The sequence below is a fragment of the Aethalodelphis obliquidens genome, unplaced genomic scaffold, assembly GCF_003676395.1.
Source record: "Aethalodelphis obliquidens isolate GAN/ISIS:26980383/991018 unplaced genomic scaffold, ASM367639v1 scaffold44, whole genome shotgun sequence".
NCBI classification, from domain to species: Eukaryota; Metazoa; Chordata; class Mammalia; order Artiodactyla; family Delphinidae; genus Aethalodelphis; species Aethalodelphis obliquidens.
In genome coordinates, this window is record NW_020837988.1 from 7,479,325 (window position 1) to 7,501,993 (window position 22,669).

The 22,669-nt window shown below is 39.8% G+C and overlaps 1 protein-coding gene across 5 annotated transcripts in view; it reads right to left on the reverse strand.

Annotated features, from left to right (window-relative positions):
- Positions 1-22,669, reverse strand: part of ACOX1 (acyl-CoA oxidase 1) — a 23,712-nt gene continuing 1,043 nt past the window's right edge. Inside the window, exons 1-14 of one of the 5 annotated variants that reach the window (XM_027080741.1) lie at positions 21,458-21,538; positions 18,038-18,198; positions 12,051-12,211; positions 9,342-9,449; positions 8,037-8,156; positions 7,781-7,896; positions 7,198-7,367; positions 6,114-6,276; positions 5,331-5,521; positions 4,884-5,063; positions 4,640-4,745; positions 4,363-4,506; positions 3,998-4,204; positions 1-2,995 (exon numbers count right to left, since the gene is read on the reverse strand). In XM_027080741.1, the coding sequence (XP_026936542.1) occupies positions 2,945-2,995; positions 3,998-4,204; positions 4,363-4,506; positions 4,640-4,745; positions 4,884-5,063; positions 5,331-5,521; positions 6,114-6,276; positions 7,198-7,367; positions 7,781-7,896; positions 8,037-8,156; positions 9,342-9,449; positions 12,051-12,211; positions 18,038-18,102 (1,782 nt within the window). In that variant the 5' untranslated portion in view covers positions 18,103-18,198; positions 21,458-21,538 and the 3' untranslated portion in view covers positions 1-2,944. Of the gene's footprint in view, positions 2,996-3,997; positions 4,205-4,362; positions 4,507-4,639; positions 4,746-4,883; positions 5,064-5,330; positions 5,522-6,113; positions 6,277-7,197; positions 7,368-7,780; positions 7,897-8,036; positions 8,157-9,341; positions 9,450-12,050; positions 12,212-18,037; positions 18,199-21,457; positions 21,544-22,669 lie in introns of those variants that run through there. The other 4 variants (XM_027080740.1, XM_027080742.1, XM_027080739.1 and 1 more) reach the window with 4 other exon arrangements.

Here is a 22,669-nt window from a genome sequence, read left to right on the forward strand (position 1 = left end):
GAAAGGGGTAGGAGGAACTTTGACCAACAGTCAATCGTCTAAGGAATTTTTGTTCCCCAGAGGACTCGAGGATGATGAACCTGAATATATTTCCCCGACCATGCCCTGCACTGACGAGAATCCAAGAATTAAGATCTAACATTGGTAACTTTAGGAACTGTTAAACACCTCTAGGTATATGGCATCTGAAATTACAAGCAGTGAGTTCTCAGAAAGTACCTGAATGTGGTTAATGTTGCAATTAAGTGAATGTTCTGAAGATAAGCTGTTACTTAGCAGTACTATGTTCTGAAGACAAGAACGTGAAGGCCCCCAAAGGCTTTGGGGCCAACTGTGCTTTGAGGTCACCAATATCCAAACACTTAAGTACACCTCGGGATCTACTGAGTAGAGCATGAAGTAGAACTCCAAATACGTGAGGAAGTATCAACCTTCATCCATTACAAATAGAAAAAACCTCTATGAAACTTCAAAGGCTTATATAAGTATCATCTAACAGAAAAATCTCATTAATTCTACTGAGATTTATTATCATTTTGGAGATTAGGTTGAAATTTATCTGTACTCTTTGTGAAAACGGCTCATAAAAGAACCCAACAGAACCAAACTTCTCTGTGGCAAAGTCTGGCTTCTAAGGGACAACAGGCTGGGTCTGCTGCTTCCTTACGAGCAGCCAAGAAACCTGTATTCCTGCATGGACAGAGCACTCAGATACGCTGCAATGACAGCATCACGGCCCATTCAGCCTTATCTGCTTAGGCAGTTCTCACCCCTTCCTTTTTTTGTTTAGTGTTACCTACACCTGCATCTTAAAATTCTTCATAATTTAAACTTATGTTTAGTTATGTGGCACGTTCTTTCCATCTTGATAGTAACAAATTAGTGAGGTTTTACGATATCTTTATTCTTTAATTACAGAGGACAAAGTTCAAGACAAAACATTCCAATGTGAATAAAAATACCGTCAATATTAGATTGTTTTTAAATGAAACTCAAGGTGCTGGACTGAAGGTGGCTCTGCAGAGTCACCACCTGTTCCAACCTGCTTAGATCCCAGATCTATGCAGCTGGATTGGGTGGGTGTCATTTCAAACACCTTAGATCCTGACTATGGATATCCCTCTGTGAATAAGATTTTTAACCCCTAATTGGAAACTATTCTACATTTAACAGGTCAATATTAAGGAATTTGAATTTACTCTCTGTTATTTCCCAGAATCTGATCTAGTCAAAGATACACCCAAATGAGATTAACACAGTGCTTTTTCACTTCAGTCTTAACACAATGACCAATCAGTGCTCCTGGTGGAAAGATTACGGCTTGTGTCAACTGACAGTATTTCTTCTGCTGGACCTTATCTCCTATTACCCGTTCCATGGGGATAGATTTTATGGCAGGTCCCAAGACAGGAACTACATTTCCACTGAATTACATACTACATTCTCAAGACTGATGTTAGAACAACTGGTTTCATGAGGCAGATGTCACAAAGAGTTAACAAAAACAAAAAATCAAGTGACTTGTTTTACACTGATTTTAAGAAAAAATTCATTAAGAGATACATGTTTAGCCTTTAAATATAGAATGATTGTATAAATTAGATTTCAGCTGAAAGGACAATTTAGCAAGTCAGAAAAAGCTCCCAGAAACATACTGAAAATAATGCCAGATATACAATAAGAAACGGATTTTCTATGGAACTTCCATTTATCCTTTAGCCACAGTTTCAATGATTATATTTTCTGATCCAAAAATCAGAACACGTGGTTTGTCAAAGGATCTCTCTGTGAGACTCCTGGGTGTAAGAGGCGGCGAGTGGTGCTTTTATTTTTGTGAGGCCAGACACTGTAACCACCGAGCATTTTAACAGCTTGCACCAAAGTGACAGAATAGAGGGAATCTGGATTGTTCCAGGAAAGTTAGTTAATATGGTCACCAAAGTTACAGTAACCATAACTGATAGCTCTTCCTGCCCTTATTCTACTAAGAAGGAAATGTGACTCTCTTTTTCTCCTTTTTTTTGCATCTCTCTCAGGAGAGGGAGAGAGAGGGAGACAGAGAGAGGGAGATCAAGACCACTGATCTGGAGATCCCACCAGTTGCCAGAAGTTATATGTAGAGATAACTTTGCTGTCTACCCCTTCCCAAGAAGTCGGGGTGAAGCGAGTTATACTGCTACGAGAGCAACAATTTAGGGGAACCCTCGAATGGAAGATTAGTTCCTAATCACATGGGGCAGTGATCCTGCAGTAGCCTGTGCTGAAGAAATCCTTGTGTTAGAAAAATGCTACTGTGAACAGGCAGACAGGAACTATACAACAGCAAAGGAGGGCAAACAGGCAGGAAATATGTCAATGTATCAAGCACGCGCGCGCGCGCACACACACACACACACACACACACACACACACACACACACACCAAGTTTCCTGATTAGTTTCTTTCCCCAATCCCTCTTCTTCAGTCCTGCTTTCTAGCCAGCGCCCACGGCAGGAGTGGTAGGACAATTAGCAGGAAAGCTTGGAAGGGTTCTACCCCCACTTAAAAAATACCTTTGCTTAAGAACACTTGCATATCCAGTGATTAGCAATTAAGATGTGAAAATAATTAACTACTTAGTAGTTAAATTCTAGGAATTATCAAAAGGCCTGGCCTCCTGGGATCAGCATTGCAGATGGAGTCACACGGCATTTCTTAAAGCTTTTTCTGAACGCTTAACAGGTCTCTTTCAGTGTTAATTGCACTTGTAAAACACAACTGTTTTTTTCCTTTAATCTCAAATCTGTTCTTTTTTTTTTTTCATTTATAAAAAGAAAAGGGTCAATTTATCATTTGCTCTAGCTTTTCTAAATTTGATACAGATTCCACACGAATTTGTGTGACAGGTATAAGGGGAGTAGAGTACAGTTACTTTCGGGAGATTGAACTTGTCCTCAAGACACTTCAGAGCTTGGACTGCAGTGACTTTAGGTGCTTGTAGTAAGATTCATGGACCTGCAGGGAAGGGAGAGAAAAAATTACTGATACGGAGTTTGCAATTTAAAATAGCATACCTGGACTTCCCTAGTGGCGCACTGGTTAAGAATCCGCCTGCCAATTCAGGGGACACGGGTTCAAGCCCTGGTCTGGAAAGATCCCACGTGTCGCAGAGCAACCAAGCCCATGCACCACAACTACTGAGCCTGCGCTCTAGAGCCTGCGAGCCACAACTACTGAAGCCCGTGTGCCTAGAGCCCGTGCTCCGCAAAAAGAGAAGCCACCGCAGCGAGAAGCCCGCGTACTGCAACGAAGAGGAGACCCTGCTTGCCGCAACTAGAGAAAGCCTGCGCGCAGCAGCAAAGACCCAACACAGCCAAAAATAAATAAATATATTAGTAAAATAAAATAAAATAGCATACTTTTAATCAAGAAATTATCTGAACCTTATTTGGATCCTGATTCAAAAAATCTGAAGTGGGGAGAAAAGAAGAATTGAGCTAACTGGGGAAATCTGGACACTGGCTGGGTAGCCGTTCATGATATTAAAGAATTACTGTTAATTTGTTTAGGTGTGAGAATGGCATTGTGTTTATGTTTTTTAAGAAGAGTCCTTATCTTTTAGAGATACATACTGAAATATCTATGAATAAAATTATCTGATATCTCGGGTTTGCTTCAAAATAATTCTTAGCTGGGAGGTTCAGATGAAATGCAACTGGCCATGAGCAGACAGTTGCTGAAACAGGACAAAGGGTACGGGGGAGATGCACTGGAGTATGCTATTTGTGTATACATTTGAAAATTTTCAATTGTTGCTAAATAGTTGGGGAAAACTAAAAACCTGCACACTGCAGGAAGACCTTGTTCCCTTCAGAACCTGCTGCTCAAATAAAGAGACTGTCCGAAGTGGCCATGAGAGCTTTCAAAGCTTTCACAGATGATCACTCAGAGGCCTTTCCTGCCTTAATATTTAAATGAACAATTTCAAAAGGTGAAAAGACTTTTTTTTTTTTTTACCTCTGTGTTGTTCAGTGGGGATTTCTTGGCCCATTCAAACAAGTTTTCGTACACATTCCCATCATAGCGGCCAAGCACAGAGCCCAGTGTCACATCCTGAAAATCAAATGCATCAACCAGAGCAACAGCGTCAGGGCGAATCACAGTCAGTAACTCCTTTACGCGCTCGTTCACTTGGGTGATTTGAGACTCTGTCATGATGCTCCCCTAAAAGAAACAAGCAAGCAAACAGAGATATTACATAGGTACGTATAAATCTATTCATACGTGTATATATACACATACAACCACGAAGTAAACCACAATTATTTTTCTATAAAAAATTAAGAAATACATTAATAAAAGGACTTAAACTTAGAAAATACCTGAAGAAAATCCCCTGCGTTCCGACTGATTCCATACAGACAATACAAGAGACACAAATTCCTTAAGACGGCTTGGATGGATTTCTCTTGAATTTGGAGGAGTTTTTCTGAAAAGAGCTTAACTGCCACATAGTGGCAATGTGCCTAGAAAAAAAGAAAACACCAGAGTGCAAGAACCTTTGAAAAAGACTCAACAGTGATACAGTTTCTGCACTAAGAAAATGAGGCGGGTGGTGAAGGACGGAGAAGGGGAGGGGGAGAGAGGACCATCGCTGACCTCACTTGCTTGAACGAGGTCAACGGAAGTTAGGTTCCATGCTACCTCCTTGCTTTTTCTGCGAATCACTTCAGTTTGAAGGTTTTTTGCAGCAATTTCTACTAATCTGTTAAAAAAAGAAAAGAACTAGAAAACTGGAGCTCAAGGAAGTGATCGCTAGGACTTGTGCCTCCCGCCTCTCCCATCAAGCCCCTGGCCACAGAGGCCCCTGTGGCCCTGTCCCAGCTCTTGAGGGTGTACTCACCTGGCCGCACGAAGCTTGTACGCTTCTGTCAGGCTGTCAGGGCTGTTGATATCCACCACGGTTGGCCAGACGGCCACCTGCTGTGGCTGGATGTGCTGGCTGGGCAGGTCATTCAAGTAGGACACCATGCCACACACCAACTTGCCTGAGTGCACCTGGTCATAACTTTTCATCAGGAACCTGAAAGTCACCAGGACACATGCTTTCAGCAACTATGCTTCTCGTGAAACAGAAATAAAACGAACTCCTGAAATGACTTTAAGCTGTGGGACAACTGTTTCATACTAGCCTGACCCCAAGAAAAAACCGTGGGTCAGGATGGAAGGCAAAAATGACATCTTTCTGGAACAAATATAATGAGAAGAGAAAACATGGGAATAAGAACCAATGGAAAGGACTCAAACACTCTTGAGAACACATATGAGAAATCATGAATTAGATTCTCACCGGGCCGTCTGTAGCATCATGACAGTGTTTTCTCCCTCGAAGGTGCAGGTTGGGGTAAAATTGACATAAATATTTGGAAGTCCACTGCAGTGAGAATAGCCATGCCCGCCACAAGCCATCCGACATGCTTCAATACCAGTGTTAGTCGTCCAGGACGTGAAAGCCTTCAGCCCGGCAGTGAGGGCGTGAAGCTGAAGAGGGAAGCACAGGCCATCAGAACATCTGTGGTGCTGACAGCCCGCATTCCAATGAGACACACTTAGCCTCACTTAACAGGACTTGTCACTTTCAAAATCACTTGGCAGGGACGTCCCTGGCGGTCCAGTGGTTAGGACTCCACGCTTTCACTGCCAGGGGCCTGGGTTCCTGGTCAGGGAACTAAGATCCCACAAGCCACGTGGCGTAGCCAAAAAAAAACCAAACAAACAAACAGCAAACAAAATCACTTTCTATGCCATGTAAACTGAAAAGCAAGCTCATCTGATTGGCCTGAGCCAGCAACATTCCCCCACTCCCTTCTGAACTGTTCTACTTGGCAAAAGTGGCGCCACTTAAGTTCCTTTGATTAATAAATGACCAACATGGTACAGTAATTCTGAAACTTAAAAACAAACCCACGCATCTTCACCTTTGATCCACTCTCAATTAGCAAACTCTCTCTGTATTTTGAGAATATATGGATTCTTTTCAAGATATCCCAATGTTTAATTTTCTCTGGACATGATCCAATGGGCAAATGTGACCTAGAAGGGTGCCCACAAGGGAGCAAGACATGACGCAGACCTCAGGCAGCTCACTCAGGTCCCCTTGGCTGATGTCTTCATTAATCCGATGATAGGTCTCTTTCATGTATGCGCCTACAAACTGGAAGGCATAGGCAGTGGCCAGGAGGGGAAAGAGTTTATACTGCTGGGTTTGATAATCCAAAATCTGTGGTTCTGGTTCACTAAAGCATATAAAAAGAGGGGAGAAAAAATTAAATGCCTACACAGAGCTTACTATGTGCCAGGTTCTGGTCTAAGCACTTTGAAAGCCTAATTTATCGAATCCTTATAAAGATCCTGTGAGGTTAACTTTTATTACCCCCATTTTACAGATGGAGAAAATGAGAGGTTAAGAACCTAGAGAGCTAATAAGTGGCAGATCCTTGATTTAAATCTAGGGTATCTGGCTATAGAAGACCACGTGCTTAACCACCTTGATGAGCTGCCTTAGTTGGACAGGATTTTCTAGCTGACTTTCATATTTTTCTTAGTCTTTCCAATCTAAGAAAATTGTATCTCATGGCAACTTCCGGAACCAAAGTTCATTAACTTCACAGGAGGAAGACAACATTAAAGGGGTCTAGATGGCTGAATAAACTATATTCTGACCACAATTTGAGGAGACCCAATGCACTGAGTTAAATATTTGAAGTCTAAGCAGGTCTGCTCTTATCAATTTCTTTATTCCTTCTTTAAGAGTAAAAAGTTTATCAAAGAGTCATGCCCAAGTAATAGGCAGTTGTAAGAATAAACCATGTCCACGAACACAACAGAGAATCAAGTTTAATGTCACTTTCACTATATCCGATTTGTAACTGTTAGTAGCAACTAGAATCTTCACACCACCTTCAGTGTTTTCAACATTTCATTTATAAAGCTCAAATAATATTACTGTTTTTCTTAGAAGGTTAAAAGTAATAATTAGGTGGTTATTCTCAACTTTCCACTTAAGGGAAGTCTAGGTTCTCAGACTCAGTACGCTGCCATCCTAGCTAATTTTACAGCAAATGCACTTTCTCCACAACACATTTGGGAATTTTGATATTTGGATGGGGTCCAAGCCAGGTCTTCAGTACCAAGCTCATCTCCGACTCCACCCTTACCCTGGCTTGATTTCAGACTGATGCCTCACAGCACTGTAGCGGATGGCAATGGTGCATGCCTTAGACAGACACCGGGCGGATTCTCCCACAAGGAAGGACCTGATAAACACCATGGTCCCGTAGGTCAGCTTGTTACTCAGGGGTTTCACGTATGTGCCATCAGGTTTCACCTGGAAAAAGAATATGAGATGGATGCTTCCCTCTGTTAAAACCAAGTGGCAGTTTAGGCAAGTCGTTCTCAAAGTGTGGTCCCCAGAAAGGCAGCATCAGCATCACCTGATGCTCAGTCCCCACCCTGACCTCCTAAATCAGAAACTCTGGGGGCTAAGCACTCTAGGTTTTAGCCAGCCCTCCAGGTGATTCTAATGCATGCTAAAGTTTGAGCCCCACTGGTTTTGCAAAACAAAACATGCTCTTCATACCTGCCAACTGCTTTTGATTTCATGGTCATAATAAAAGCAGCTTCAGAAGTAAAAATCTGTTAGTACCTTCTAAAAGAACAGATCCTTCTAACCCCGTGATTATCAACAGCCACTGAAATCCCCGTCTGATACCTCTCCTCCTATTTTCTGTCTAAATATACCTGAGCGTGCTTCATCAGCATGTTTTCCCTGGGAATGCGATAATTGTCCATCTTCAGGTAGCCGTTATCCATCTCATCATAGCCAAATTTGGGGCCAATGTCTCCAACAGTAATACCTACCGCAGATGAAAGTCACAAGGTGTTTATGCTCTGGAATTCCTGGCTTCCCTCCTCTTCTTTAGTTATGTATTATACTTTTTGCAGAAGAAAGTGATTGGTTTAATTTTCACCTCAACATCAGATGAACAGTTCTAACCTGGTAAAGGCTTATGCGTCCCAAGTTCACGAATAGGTACAATGAAGGCATGTAATCCATAGCATTTCCCCTGAGTGATGAGTTGGGCGAGTACTATTGCATGATTTGAAGTCTTTCCAACTGCAACATCAAAGAGAACAAGAGAGGGAAGTGAGCAAACATTTTTACATTTTCATAGAAACAAAAGAGGGGGAAAAAAAGCATATGTTAAATATAACACTAGATTCCATCAATAAAGTGTGCCCAGAGAGCTTTTCTTATGACAGTGTCATGCCTAGTTTTCAGAAGGAAATCCAGTTAAGCTGATAGTTATTAAAATTCATTGAATTTTGGCAAAGCGATCCTTCATTTTTTAAATATATATAAACACATTTTTAATTGAGATGTAATTGACATATAACGTCTAAGTTAAAGTGTACAGTATGTTAATTTGATAGCATTTTTAAAAAGTAGGCTTTTCTACTTATTTTTCATTCATTTACATAAATAAATTTTTAGGATAATTCTAGAACATTACTTTAAATTACATCCTTTTTCTCCCTTAAGGCAGGGCTTTCGAAAACAGTAGCCACTAGCCACACGTGGCTGTTTACATTTAAATTAATTATAATTAAATAAAAGATTCAGTCCCTCAGGTCAGCTAGCTACATTTCAAGTGCTCAAAAGCTGAAAGTGGCTAGTAGCTACCACACTGAACAGCAAAGACAGAGAATATTCCATCACTGCAGAAAGTACTATGGGATACAGCTGCTTTAAGAGATTTTTGGTTAGTGCATCCAGAAATATTTCTTTTTTTGCATGCTAGTTTTTTCCTATCAAAACGTAACATCCCATATCAAAATATATAACGTGAATAACAAAATCCTTCAACCACTAATCTCATCTGAAATATATATCCTAAAACAATAACTCAGAATGGAAGACGATATTAAATAAATTTCATGTCAAAGCTATTTATAATAAAAATTTGAAAACAACTCAAATGCTTTCCAGTATGGAAATGACTAACCAAACAGGGAAAACTAAATTACTTTAAATGATGACTATGGAAACTATGCTAACACACGAGAATATTTAAATGAAAAACCACGAAAAGCAGAGTAAGATAGCTGCCCTTTCTGCGCTTTGTAAAACATATAAATATCTGTAACATGCAACACAAGAGAATGTGAAATATCTTAGAATGGTTTAAGCTCTAAGAAGCTTTTTCTATATTTCAAAATTATATTCTCATATAAGCTCTACATTCTAAACACGTTATAATAAATCTTAAAACATCCAATAACTGTTAAAAAATTCACTTACGCCCACCAGGCCACCACTTGATGGAGGTCACAGTAGGACTGTTAAGAATGAACTCCTGGGTTTCGGGGTCATAAGTGGCTGTGGTTTCCAAGCCTCGAAGATGAGTTCCTAAGAAAATGAATTACACCTACTTCAGATAGAATACAGGAAAAAACAGGTACAGGGTAAAATCTCCTGCCCAGTCCTTTAAAGCTCTAGCATCTCAGAGAGTAACAAAATCTAACAACAATAAAACATCTGCAGATGAACTACAAATGGTTGATAACCAAGATACGTAATTTCCTAAGCTTAATTAATTAATATGTCATTTCCTGATCTGTTCCTGTTAAGCTGAAAATACGAATGTCAAGCACGTTCCATTTCTGTACTTGGTTTAGTGCACTTCTGTGGCAGTGGACACGGAACATGTATTTAGATCACCCAAAAGAAAATGTAAAATAAAGGCACATTAGAATCATAGTTTCGTAAGGTCACAGGATACGAATTTAACAGGGAAGTTAACTGACCTTTTAAAGGCATATCTAAGCTGTTAGTGTGCCAATTTCAACTCATTGGTATTGCGTCTACCACACCAATGCAGTGTTCTGGAATTCTGTATTATAACAAAGAATGAGAACACGTGACAGGAAGAGACTCGGCTAAAGTTCTTGTAAACTGAGAATTTATTTCAGAATGAATGCTAGAAAGGAAAACAAGAACTTAAAAAGTTATAACCAGGACTTCACTGGCGGTCCAGTGGTTAAGACTCTGCGCTTCCAATGCAGGGGGCGCGGGTTCGATCCCTGGTTGGGGAACTGAGATCCCACATGCCTTGCAGTGCGGCAAAAAAAAAAAAAAAAAAAAAAAAAAGTTATAATCATTATGCAGAAAAGACCTGGAACAGTCACTTTTTTTAATTTCTAAAAGTCCAATAATAAGGTCCAAGTTCACCCTGCAGACTCAACACTAAGCCTTAACTTATTCCTGGCTGGTTCACTAGTGTGACTAAGAAGAGTTTCCATTTTATGTATAATGGAGACAGACAGGGATTCGTGTTTTAAATCCTAATACAAACGTGCCAAAATTATTTGAAAAAAGTTACAGAAAAATGTTCTAAGTGACACCCTCCTTAGTAATACTATCCTGTAGCCAATGCTGAGAACCTTTTACCAAACTGCTTTGATAATGCCAGATCTCATTAAACACTTAAACTGTGAAACACTTAGAAACTCCCGAGTTAAATAACAGAAATGGACAGTTTATGTGTGATCCACAACCTTTCCCTGTGTGGGAATCAAGGAATCAGACACTAAGACTCCTTTCACCAAAGAAGAAACTTTTATAGAAAACGAGGTAGCATATTAAACAGAACAGGTAATGACAAAACGTTTTCAAATGCACAACTGAACCAAACAGTATTCCACTTCGAGTTTTAGGAAAATCCTCTAAAATACTATTTACCACGGAAGCTGAAAGCCAAATTAGCAATCAAATGAAGATGAAGTTGTACAGGAATAAGGAGCAAGTGGAAAATATACACTAGACCAGCTGTTCTGAAATGTCTGAGTAGGAAAAGAGAAGCCAGAAGTAAACAAATGGTAAACACAGATACCAATGTGGAACGGATGCTACCAGGCACAGCCACCACCTCCAGCCCCATCCAGTTCATCCAGGAAAAGACAGGTGAGGGATGGAAAGAAAAAGAAAGGTGGTACAGGGACTTCCCTGGTGGTGCACTGGTTAAGAATCCGCCTGCCAATGCAGGGGACACAGATTCCATCCCTGGTCCGAGAAGATCTCACATGCCGCGGAGCAACTAAGTCTGTGCACCACAACTACTGAGCCTGCGCTCTAGAGCCTGCGAGCCACAAATACTGAGCCCACGTGCCACAACTATTGAGCCCACGTGCCACAACTATTGAAGCCCGCACACCTAGAGCCCGTGCTCCACAATAAGAGAAGCCACGCAATGAGAAGCCCATGCACCACAATGAAGGGTAGCCCAACTCTCCGCAGCTAGAGAAAGCCCATGCACAGCAACGAAGACCCAACGCAGCCAAAAATAAATAAATATATATATATATATTTTAAAAAGCAGAAAGGCAGTACATACAGAGTATGAAATCAACTGCCCGGAAGTACAACTTATCTTATTTTTTCTAAACTGTGGCCAAAGCCACTTTCAGAACTTTACTGAATTTACTGAATCAAGGCACAAATAAAGTCAAGGTACAAAATGCTGCATGTTTTGGTTATATAAGCCACTCATTTCCCTTCAGCAAGTCAAAGAGCACACATTCTATTAATCTGTATTTCTTCTGCAATCTGTGCAAGTTCATTAAGGTATCAGTAGCAAAGATAACCAGAGAGTAATGAAGAAAAAGAGATGGGTTCAGGCTCTATATACACACAAATTCCGTACAACTTCAGTAAACTTGAAAAATCACTTATTAAGGAAGGCCTGACTTGTAATCCTTGACCTTCTGAAGGGGAACCATGAATAATCAATCAGCATGTCTGTGATAATATAAGCTTTTATTTCCACCGACCAAAGCATTGTCTATGCCGAGACTTGTATGTGTGAAAACCCTGGCCGCTGCAGAAAGACTGCATTTAAACAGATCTTACACAGCACGTGGATATGCCACTGCTGACACGTGGTGGACACTCCATGCATGCTAAGCTCAAAGAGCCCCGCCCAACCCAGAAGGTAGACTGAATGCACCGTACCATGACCCATCTCTGTCTGGGCATAAGTGCCAATGATCTCCAAGTTCCAGGTGGGCACGAAGAAGCGTTCCTGCTGTTCCTCGGTTGCCTGGTGAAGCAAGGTGGGCAGGAACATGCCCAAGTGAAGATCCAGAGGCCCAGACTGCCCTCGGTGCACAAGGCTTCAAAGAAATACCAAGGATGGGCATTTGAGAGAAGAGTCATCAGGTGTGAGAGAATCAGCAATTTGAACAAACAGAGCAAAGGAAGGAGAAAAAAAACCCTTCTGTTAAGTATGAATTAATGGGTGGACTTTATCATGGATGGAAGCACTGCCCTGTCTGTATTACTTTATAACTCTTAGCAATTTCCATTTTTCTTATGTTGGCGAGAAGTATTTTCTAAGGCTACTCATCTCTAAAATTAATTAATCTTGGTAGGGATTGGCTACCGATGCCAAAGCCTGTGCAGCACAAGACCATGTGCGCAAGGCAGAGGATTCGAGCCTTGCAATTAAAGTAAATAAAAAACCTGAAAATGCTGGATGGAATGGAGAATTTAAGTTGTACAGTGACTTATTTATTCTAATGAAAAGTTGAGACAGGAGAACATAGTGGTTCTTTTGGACAAAAGTTTCTCCAGGATCTAATTCCAATAATGCTTCTAGGCTAGAATCTTTTCTGTTTGTCCATAAAGCATCCAGCATTAATCCACATTCCTCACATAATTCTGGTCATTTCATTTGGATCCATCACAAATATCCAGCCACGTGCTACTGAAACAATGTAATACAAAAATTGACAGTGCTCTTCATCCCAATAATTAATTTCAGAAATAAAAAGACATGTGATTTTTAGTGAAGACCGTAACATTTACAAATAACAGATTCATGCATAACAAGCTCTCCATTACAATTATATGGGAATTATCACAAATGATAATAAACATGTTAGTTGTCATTTTAAATCCACTTTCTAAAGTCATTCTTTTCCATTTAAAATTTGCAGGTGCCTTAGACTTTTATGTGAATTTATTTCTAATAGGAAATAGTTCTATATGGCTTTGTATTGTTGCATGCTACTGGCATTTTATTTAACTTCCAGCTCAAAATTAATCAATTCTATGTTACTCTTCCTGTGCTCATTATCTTAGAAATGAGCCTAAACATTTCAGTTTCAAAATTTCTCCAATTGTTCCACTTGAGGAGGAGAATAATCAGGACAGGGTGCTCTAGGCAGGGGCTGACATGTGATGTTTTCCAAAGAGGGCGGGGGGTGGGCTGAGCTTTCAGCTAACCAATTACATAAAGATTGAAGAATGCATGAATAACTTCCTCATTTTACAGAGAAATTAAAGCTGAGGCGAATTATGTGTCTTCAGGTCAAAAAGATAATGGCAAAACAAGGACAAGAATCTCATCTCCTAATCACGTCTTCTAGTGCAACCTGGGCTGAGGACAACAGTGGGGACACTAGAAAGACTTGCCAAAATCACATCTAGACTCGGAAGCATCAAAGTGGAAATCCTGTAAGATGTCACCACTGGTGCAAACTGGGTGAAAGGTTCACGGGACGTCTCCGTGCTATTTTTGCAACTTCCTACGAATCTGTAATCATTTCAAAATAAAAAGTTAAAAAAAAGAAAAAAAGTGGAAATCCCTGGAAAAACACATTCCAGGGATGAGAGAGTACTTTTCACGCACAGACAGGAATGTCAACTGTGCTGTTTTTAAAAGAATGATGTGTAGGAAGAAAAATTAATGTGCGCCTAGGAGCTAAAAGAAGAAAACTCTGAAGCAGGACTGAAAGCTGTGGCCTGGGGCCAGCCACTCGCGGTGCTGAGAGGCTACTTTCCATGACTAGAAACCAGAGCGATTCCTGGTGAAGGAGAGGCCATTCAGAGGCGCCCAGACTCGTCATGGGTGGGCGTGTATTCGGGAATAATGAGGGGCACCAAGGGTTACCACAGAGTACACTCAGGAGGGCAGGGGTAAAACTACTTATAATCAGAAACTGTCTTGAAGCAAAAAAATGTTTTCAGGAGAAAAATGTCTCTTGTGACTAGGATAAGGATTATTCAGAAGTGGATGAAATGCAGAAATGTTACAAGGAGAAAGTGACCTGGATAGTTTTTGATTTAAATCAAGTATTTGCTATACCATTTATGCATGATAAAGATCATATATTATTTTTAATTAATTTATTTTAAAATTGCAAAGCACCAACATTTTGCTTGGTAAAGAGCTGGAGTCGATTCTTTCAAAACCGTAACACCAGAAGGCCTTCCCAGGCTCTCCTACATGATACAGGGCTGGGAAGGCTAGCAGTCAATACTGAGGACAAAATTATTAGATTAATAATATATGAGAAAGGAAGAAATCAAAATAGCATCTCCACGGACAATATGATTATAATCCTAGGAAATCAACAAAAACAAAACACCATCAATAATAAATGAATTTAGAAAAACCAGGATTAAAAAAAAAAAAATCACTCATTCTTATCCATTAGAACCATTCAAATAGAAAACCCTGGTAAAGAGAAAGGTGATTTATAACAGCAACAAAATATTTAAAAAATCTGTTAAGTAATTTAGCTCAGAATATTACAGATTTAATTAAGAGAAAATATAAATGCCTAACAGGATGAATAAAAGATATGAAAATGGACAATAGGAAAGAAATTGCTAATTCTTGGCTGAGAGGACTAAATAAAATTAATACTTCCCAAGAAAATACAGGGATTTAAGGCAACGGGTTTTAAATTCCTACAGGATATGTTTTCGAACTTGGCAAATTGAAATCAGAATTCATCTAGGAGAATAAGTATGCAAGGACACCAAATACATATAAATTGAAATATAGCAATAGTAGGCTTATTCTATCAGATTTTTAAATATCTTAAAAAGCAACAATGAGCCAAGCTTATGATGCTAGGAGAAAAATAAAGAAAAAAATTAATGTAATATATTTAAGGTTCCATAAATAAACTGAAACTATTACAAAACTCTAAGATGAACCAGAAAGAACATAACGAGGGGAAAGAGCTACTAGTTAATAAACACAAAAATAGTATGGGGTTCACTCATCTCTGTATCATACACAAGTCAAAGCATTAAACACAAATCAAACAAACAAAAAAGGGAATAAAATAGAAGATAATTATCCAAGATACGGGAAAAAGAAAACTTATACCTATTTAGAGAAGGATGCACTGAATACATAAGGCCAAAATGCTTAATCAAACAGAGGCAACAGAAAGAAATATTGGAAGGATACAATAAAATCTTGTAAGATCAATATGCAGATTCTATGTATTCAATACTCAAAGGAGAAAAACCCAGTTTACAGTAAGCTAAACATGTAACATCAAGGCTCACTAGCACTAGAAGAATTAAAACTTTAACTCTTAGATATATATAAAAGTAGCAAAAAAACAAAGTAATCACGTTGATAGGACTATGGAGACACGAGTACACTAAGTACATCAAAACTTGTTCCATGTCTTGAGCAACAGAAGCTATGAAGTGTTCATTCCCTTCAGATGTAGTAATTCATTTCTGAGAAAGATATTCCAAAGGCATAACCCAAAGAACACAGTTTCTGTAAAGAGACTGATATTGTTATTACTGACAGTGGGGAAATTAGAATACCCAAGGAGCAAGTCTCATGGGAAGTCCAAAAGGTAAGAGAATCCCTCCTGGAAAAAGAAGACAGGAGACTCTCGGAGAGACAGAGCAGTGAGATACAGGGAGAGAAAGATTAGTGACTTACAAAATCGAGTTTACTATTTATTTTTCAAGTTTCAAAGGAAGAGTATTTTCACATTTGAGTATTAGTGATCGGAATTTGCAAAGAATCTGCACCACCATCTTCAAGGATGGTAAGTATGTACTACATAAGCTCTATTTTCCTTAATAATTAAAATAACAATAACAATAATAGAAAAGGCAAGAAGAATTCCTATTAAGTGGCCAGAACATGAAATGATCAAATACCTGTGAAGACCAAACACACTACTTGTTTTGTGACCTGGAGAAACGTATGGTCAGGATAATACCCCTGGACCACGTCCCAGACTGTCCCTTTAACACCAGAACCCCAGGAAGAGGGTGCCCTCCTTGGCCCAGGCCTCTGCCTTTGATTAAGGCTCGCGCACTCACAGACCAAATGTGTGTTGGGGCTTGTGTGCCTATACAGACAGGTGTGTATTTAGAGGAGGGAAGACACAATTCTTGAGGGAAGAGAGAAAACTGGTGACCTAGACTTTCTGCAAGTGGTTGAATTTTAAGATTCTTGAGGATTCTGGAATAAGCCTGAGAAATTTTGAGTCTCTCACTTCTCAGCGGCTACCCAAAGGTGAAAGAATCCCAAACTCGAAGTTATAGCCAATTCTGTGAGAACACTTAGATAATCACTGTTGACCAATGTTCCAAAGTCTCAGAATTTAAATGGTCAAATCTTCATCCTGTACAAGTTGCTCTATTTCCAATCCCGTTGGTGTTGAAGTACTTTTTATATATTCTACATAAGACCGTACTGTCACAGGATGCAAATTAGCCAACAAACTGACTGGCTTCTCTGGAAAAGAACAGCAGTCAGTGAAGCACAACTAATATGAACTGACAAAGTTCCAGCAAGAAACAAGACCTAATCTTAAAACTCTGTTCTCTAAATAAACCATAAAGATTGAGACAGAGTTGGTTCGAATACAAAAAAGCATTCGAAAACTAGAAGGAATAAGGGAAAGAAAACTCTAACAAATACAAACTCGCCCAGAGCAACAAAGGACCTCAGTCCAACGTTCTGGGCTCCTCAAACCAGTGAAGTTCAAGTCTTCATTTCCTCCTCTCTTCCTTCAAATATACATTTGAAATGTACCTTATAGATAGAGGCAGAAGGATTAGACCAACAAGAGATACACAGATCAGACTCACTTAGCCTCACAACAGTTTACTTCTTATGCCCCCTATTTCAAAGCTATCTCAAGATAACAAAACACGAGGGCACACTCCAAGAGAGGAACATTGTAGGAATGTGATATTCCTTCCGTTAGGACACCTTCCTTCAGGTCTGTCATCTCAGTGTTGACCATCCTGAAGATGGCCATGGTGTTTGGCAGGGTGTTCATAAAACTGTACCATGACCAGAATCTGCAGTTCCCACAGGCATTATGGGAAAGAACATTTCCTTAAACCAATTTGCAAACCAAAAAGCACCAAATCAAACACAAAAATGAAGTCTTCCTGATATCTGCATCCTTTTCTCATTCTTTTTCTTTACTTTCCTTTATTTACATAAGGGAAGCATTATGAACCGGGCAGCTCAAATTCCAAGACACTCAAACCTGTCAGTGGCCTCATCTATGAAAACAAACCTGTTTCACAAGACTAAACACAAAACTTTTTGAAAGTAGCCAGGTTTTTAGGAACAATTTAACCAAGAATTACTGGTAATATAAAGTCCATGGACATGAACAGAAAAATGAATAAAAAGCAATGAAGAGCATCGTGGACTTTTTCCCAAACCATCTCACAACCTTCACCACTCTAACCCTCTGCCCCTTTAAAATCCACATCTTTAACTTCATTAAAGCAGAGCATCTTCCAGATGTTGCTGAGGCATGAACCCTCTTAAGAATTTGCAACTAAGTCTTTAATCAGACACCAATACAATGGGGCGCTTTGCCGTATTTTCAACCCCATCTTTCCAAACTGCTCAACACCCATTTTAACGGATGTATGCAGCAATGGTAACGAGCCTTAAAAAATAACAATGACAGATGCTTCAGGCCAGAGTCTTGGACCAGTTTAAGGGGAAAGAAACTATCAGAAAATAAGAGGCTGAATTTTATTTAAGATTTAACAATTTAAAAATAAAATCCCAAATGTGTAGCAGCAGAAAAAAGTCAAATGCCAGGAGTCATTTTTGTTTGTTCGTTTTGCCAGGAGTCATTTGTTAACTGAAGTCCTGAGGTGGGTTACCCGCTGAGCCTCAAACGTGGACTAACCGTGGCCCATTTCCGTCTGGGCGTAGGTGCCAATTATCTCGAGTCCTTTGGATGAAAGCAGCCATTTCTCTTGCTGAGCAGTGGTGCCCTGATTCAGCAAGGTAGGAATAAACATGGAGTAATTGAGGCCCACAGGTTCCACAAAATTGACCAAATGTAGTCTACGGGAGAGAAAAGAAAAGGATCTCAGCCTTACTCTGGAAACTGCATTCTACTACCAATCCTGCCAGATGGCTGTGGCCCTGAGGATGAAGGTTAGAAAAATTTAAACCTCTTTCTTAGGAAATTAAGACTAATATTTATCATTTACTACCTAAAAAGCCAACAGCAGAATCTAGTGGAATCTCTTCTCCCCCTAGTCATTTCAGGGCCAGAATTCTGAATTTCATACTTAATCCAGGAAGCAAATTCTACCATGTTTTAGCCTCAACCCCCTTTTGTTTATCATACTGTTGGTGTTATTTGTTGGTTTGAGTTTTTGGAGGGTCTGCCTATTTGTTTTTGGATTATTTTCAGGTTTTACTTGTTTTGAAAATCAAAAGACACTCCACAGAACACTTATTTGTTGACCTGTTAACAAAATGTCCCAAAGAAGAATAATTTATACTATCTTTCCCTAGTAACTGAAGCAAATGTCCAGGATGGTACATATACGTTCTGGGGCCAAAGCACACATCTCTACAGGTCTTCAGAGCTTAGAAACGGCTAAGTAGGTAATGTGAGTGTTAAAAATTTATCACAACCGGTCTTTGAAAATTATTCCAGATTAAGGGAACTCTAATCATAATGAAATTCAGTCTTCAACGATTTTCTCACAAAAGAGAATCTGTGAGATGATCAAAATACGAGTTACGTACACTAGTCAGCCTCGGCTACATTGTGCTGTAGCTTTTTTAGGGGTCTATTCTGTCAGATCTATCTATATAGAGAGCTTCAGGGGCTTCCCAGGTGGCGCAGTGGTTAAGAATCCACCTGCCAATGCAGGGGACATGGGTTCAAGCCCTGGTCCGGGAAGATCCCACATGCAGCGAAGCCACTAAGCCCGTGCGCCACAACTACTGAGCCTGCACTCTAGAGCCCGTGAGCCACAACTACTGAGCCCGTGTGCTACAACTACTGAAGCCCACGCGCCTAGAGCCCGTGCTCCACAACAAGAGGAGCCACCGCAGTGAGAAGCCCGCGCACCGCAAGGAAGAGTAGCCCTCGCTCGCCGCAACAGAAAGCCCGCACGCAGCAACAAAGACCCAACACGGCCAAAAATAAAAATAAATAAATTTATTTAAAAAAAGAAAAAAAAAGAGCTTAGGGTACAAAGTAAGTACCACCTAACTGACCCTCATGACTTTTCAAGGGATGGATTGGAAGCAGTGTCACCGCCAGCCTATCCTGGCTTGTACAACAAGCAGAGCATGAATTAAGGGAAAGGGGCGGGTAGGCTGCCAATTCACATCTGGGGAGGCCCTGAAACCATCCCACCACCTTTCAGGGGTGCTGGGGACAGATTCAAACATCCAAGGAATGCCTGGACTAGTCAACATCAGAAATGCTTTTTAACCCTAAGGTTCTATGATTTTCACACAAATATCAAATATTAATTTAAACTGAGGGTTTCCCTGGTGGCACAGTAGTTAAGAATACACCTCCCAATGCAGGGGACACGGGTTGGAGCCCTGATTCGGGAAGATCCCACATGCCGTGGAGCAACTAAGCCTGTGTGCCACAACTACTGAGCCTGTGCTCTAGAGCCCGTGAGCCACAACTACTGAGCCCACGTGCCACAACTACTGAAGCCTGCACGCCCTAGAGCCCGTGCTCTGCAACAAGAGAAGCTACCGCAATGAGAAGCCCGTGCACCGCAACAAAGAGTAGCCCCCCGCTCGCTGCAACTAGAGAAATCCTACGCACAGCAGCAAAGACCCAACGCAGCCAAAAATAAAATAATTAAATAAATTTAAAAAAAATACCTTAAAAAAAAAAACAACCTTAAACTGAAAGGAGAGAAAGAGGGGAAAGGAGGTATAGGAATACCAATCCGCAGCAACTTCCTGCTGCTGTACTACAAAGAGAAGTAAGGCTCTTTGCAAAACATATTCATCACTAAAGTGGAGACAAGTAACGAGGAGATAAATGTATAAACTGGCCTCTCAACGGCAAGGGCACCACAGCACTCCCTCACAACCATGCTTTACTAAAGGAGCAAATGAACCTGCGAGAATTTCTGAGAAATAAAACCAGTAATTTAGGTGCTAAAAATGGTGGCAATATAAGACACTCCCAATCCCTTGACGGAATTGAGGAGGCTCTGGGTTGGTAAAATGATGACACTGACACGAAATAATTAACTCTAGGAAACTGAGAGGGAAAAATACATGACACAAAATAAAGACTGTCAAATACTTATGTTTTCATAAACATACTGAGATTTTTTTTTTGAAGCCACTTGAAAGTTAACTCGGGCTTCCCTGGTGGCGCAGTGGTTGGGAGTCCACCTGCCGATGCAGGGGACACGGGTTCGTGCCCCGGTCCGGGAAGATCCCACATGCCGTGGAGCGGCTGGGCCCGTGAGCCATGGCCGCTGACCCTGCGCTCCACAGCGGGAGAGGCCACAACAGTGAGAGGCCCGTGTACCGCAAAAAAAAAAAAAAAAAAAAAAAGAAAGTTAACTCAAGAACAAAATCTGAGTGCTTGTTTTTAAGTTATGTTTAATCCTTCCTGAAGATGCTTTTCAAGCAACTAGCTTTAAAAACCTAATAAGGATAACAGAAACCATGAATGATTCTCATCAGAATTTTAAAGTACTTTTAAGAATATTTTACAGTTTTTGCATAGCAAATAGTATAGTTAAAAGACAAACTTACAGGAAAGGGGATTAGGAAAGTAACTCCTATTCCCCAAACAGCAAAGTCTTATTTTCTCAAGGAATGGAGAGATGAATTCTTTCATTGCTCAAGTTGAGAAATCTCAAAGTACTTTACTAATACTTTAGTCAATTTCAACATACTCTCATGAGTTTTATTTTGTGATAGAGAAATTGGATGTAAAAGAGACCAGTAAATGCCCCAAATCCCCAGAGAAATATTACTATATTTCATTAATTATAGCATCCTTCTCCTCACAGCCAATTTTAGCATTTAAGAAATCTGATGCATCTCACAATTAATGGTACATCATAGTTAACTTTGTTAGTGATACATAAGACATGGGTGTGAGTGACAATCGATGGCGTTCAGTAATTGCCAAGACTAATTTTCAATCCCCTTCTCTAACATACATGGATCTCCCTGTCACATCCCAGAAATACTGGAAAGATGTCAAAGGGTATGCCAAAGTTTGTACTTTGTATTTCGCCAATAGTGAGGTCTATGTCATACAAAATGATACGCAAAACAGTTGGCTGGTGTCCACTGATCTTTAACTCACATAAAGGACTTTATTTCATTGTGACTTCACCGGAATCTGGTTACACGTTGTGCACCACCACAGATCATGAAATCTTCTAACCAACTCTGAAACACACGGCATCAGCCATTTTAAAGTAAAACAAAACAAACCTCCTCTTTTGTGTTGTTTTAAGGAAGAATAAAATCTTACTAATTTTTTAAAGTTCACAGACCGAACTCAGGAAAATTAGAAACATAATCTTCTAGGAGTTACTCCACCTCAATATCCTCACAGCCATGAGTTACAAACTTTAAAAATAAAAAAAAAGCATTTGGAAGTTAATAAGTACTCTGACGGACTACCAAATTAACTATTTTTGTAACTAAAATGGAAAGGAGTTCTGAGTGTGGTCCTAAGGGCTGGAGTAAATCATTTCCTCTTGACAATAATAACCAGGTCAAATAGAAAATAATTATATACCATATGTATTTGCAGCAGTAGTATGGGGAGGAATGCCTACTGCTACATAAAGGCAGAACTTGTAACATATTTCATTTTTCTTGGCTCTTAAATATGTACCATTCACACCATTTATTCTTTATTGATGAAAATATTGGAGTTCTTCTAAAATGTAGAGGCCTAAAACAGGAAATGCCCAGGAATAAGCGAGAAGTGTAAGAGATGCTGAAAGTCAAAGAAATCTTGTACTAAGATCATATAATTATACTGTTTATTTACATAAAGGTAAAAAAAAAAGTGTGTTTTATTTCTAAAAACACAACAAAAAGCAGATGGTCTGAAAAAAGAACATCCTCTTTCAGCAGTAGGACCAAGGCATGTTTTTATGAGATCTTGTATGACAGGGGAGCCATTTAAATACCATCACCAGATTCAACAATGCTGGGTTCTTAGAATACTTTATACTCATTCTAAGGTATGACTAAAGTTCTTCTTCCTCCACCCACATCTTCCATTATTTTAAACTCAAGATCTACACGCATATGAAAATACGACCTGTTACTGCTCCAAAATATTTAATGTTTGGTCCTTGCAACTGAAAACATCCTTCCAAATGCAGCTTCTAAATTTAGCAGGCCTCCTTCTTACAAAAAGCAAAGTCATTCTGTATTTAAATCACTCAAAATTGAGACATCTGGACCGAATTTGTATGATTCTCGAGATAGAAAATTATAGCATTTCCATGATCAACTTTTTACAAATACCATCCCTTTCAAAGGCTTAAATACAAAA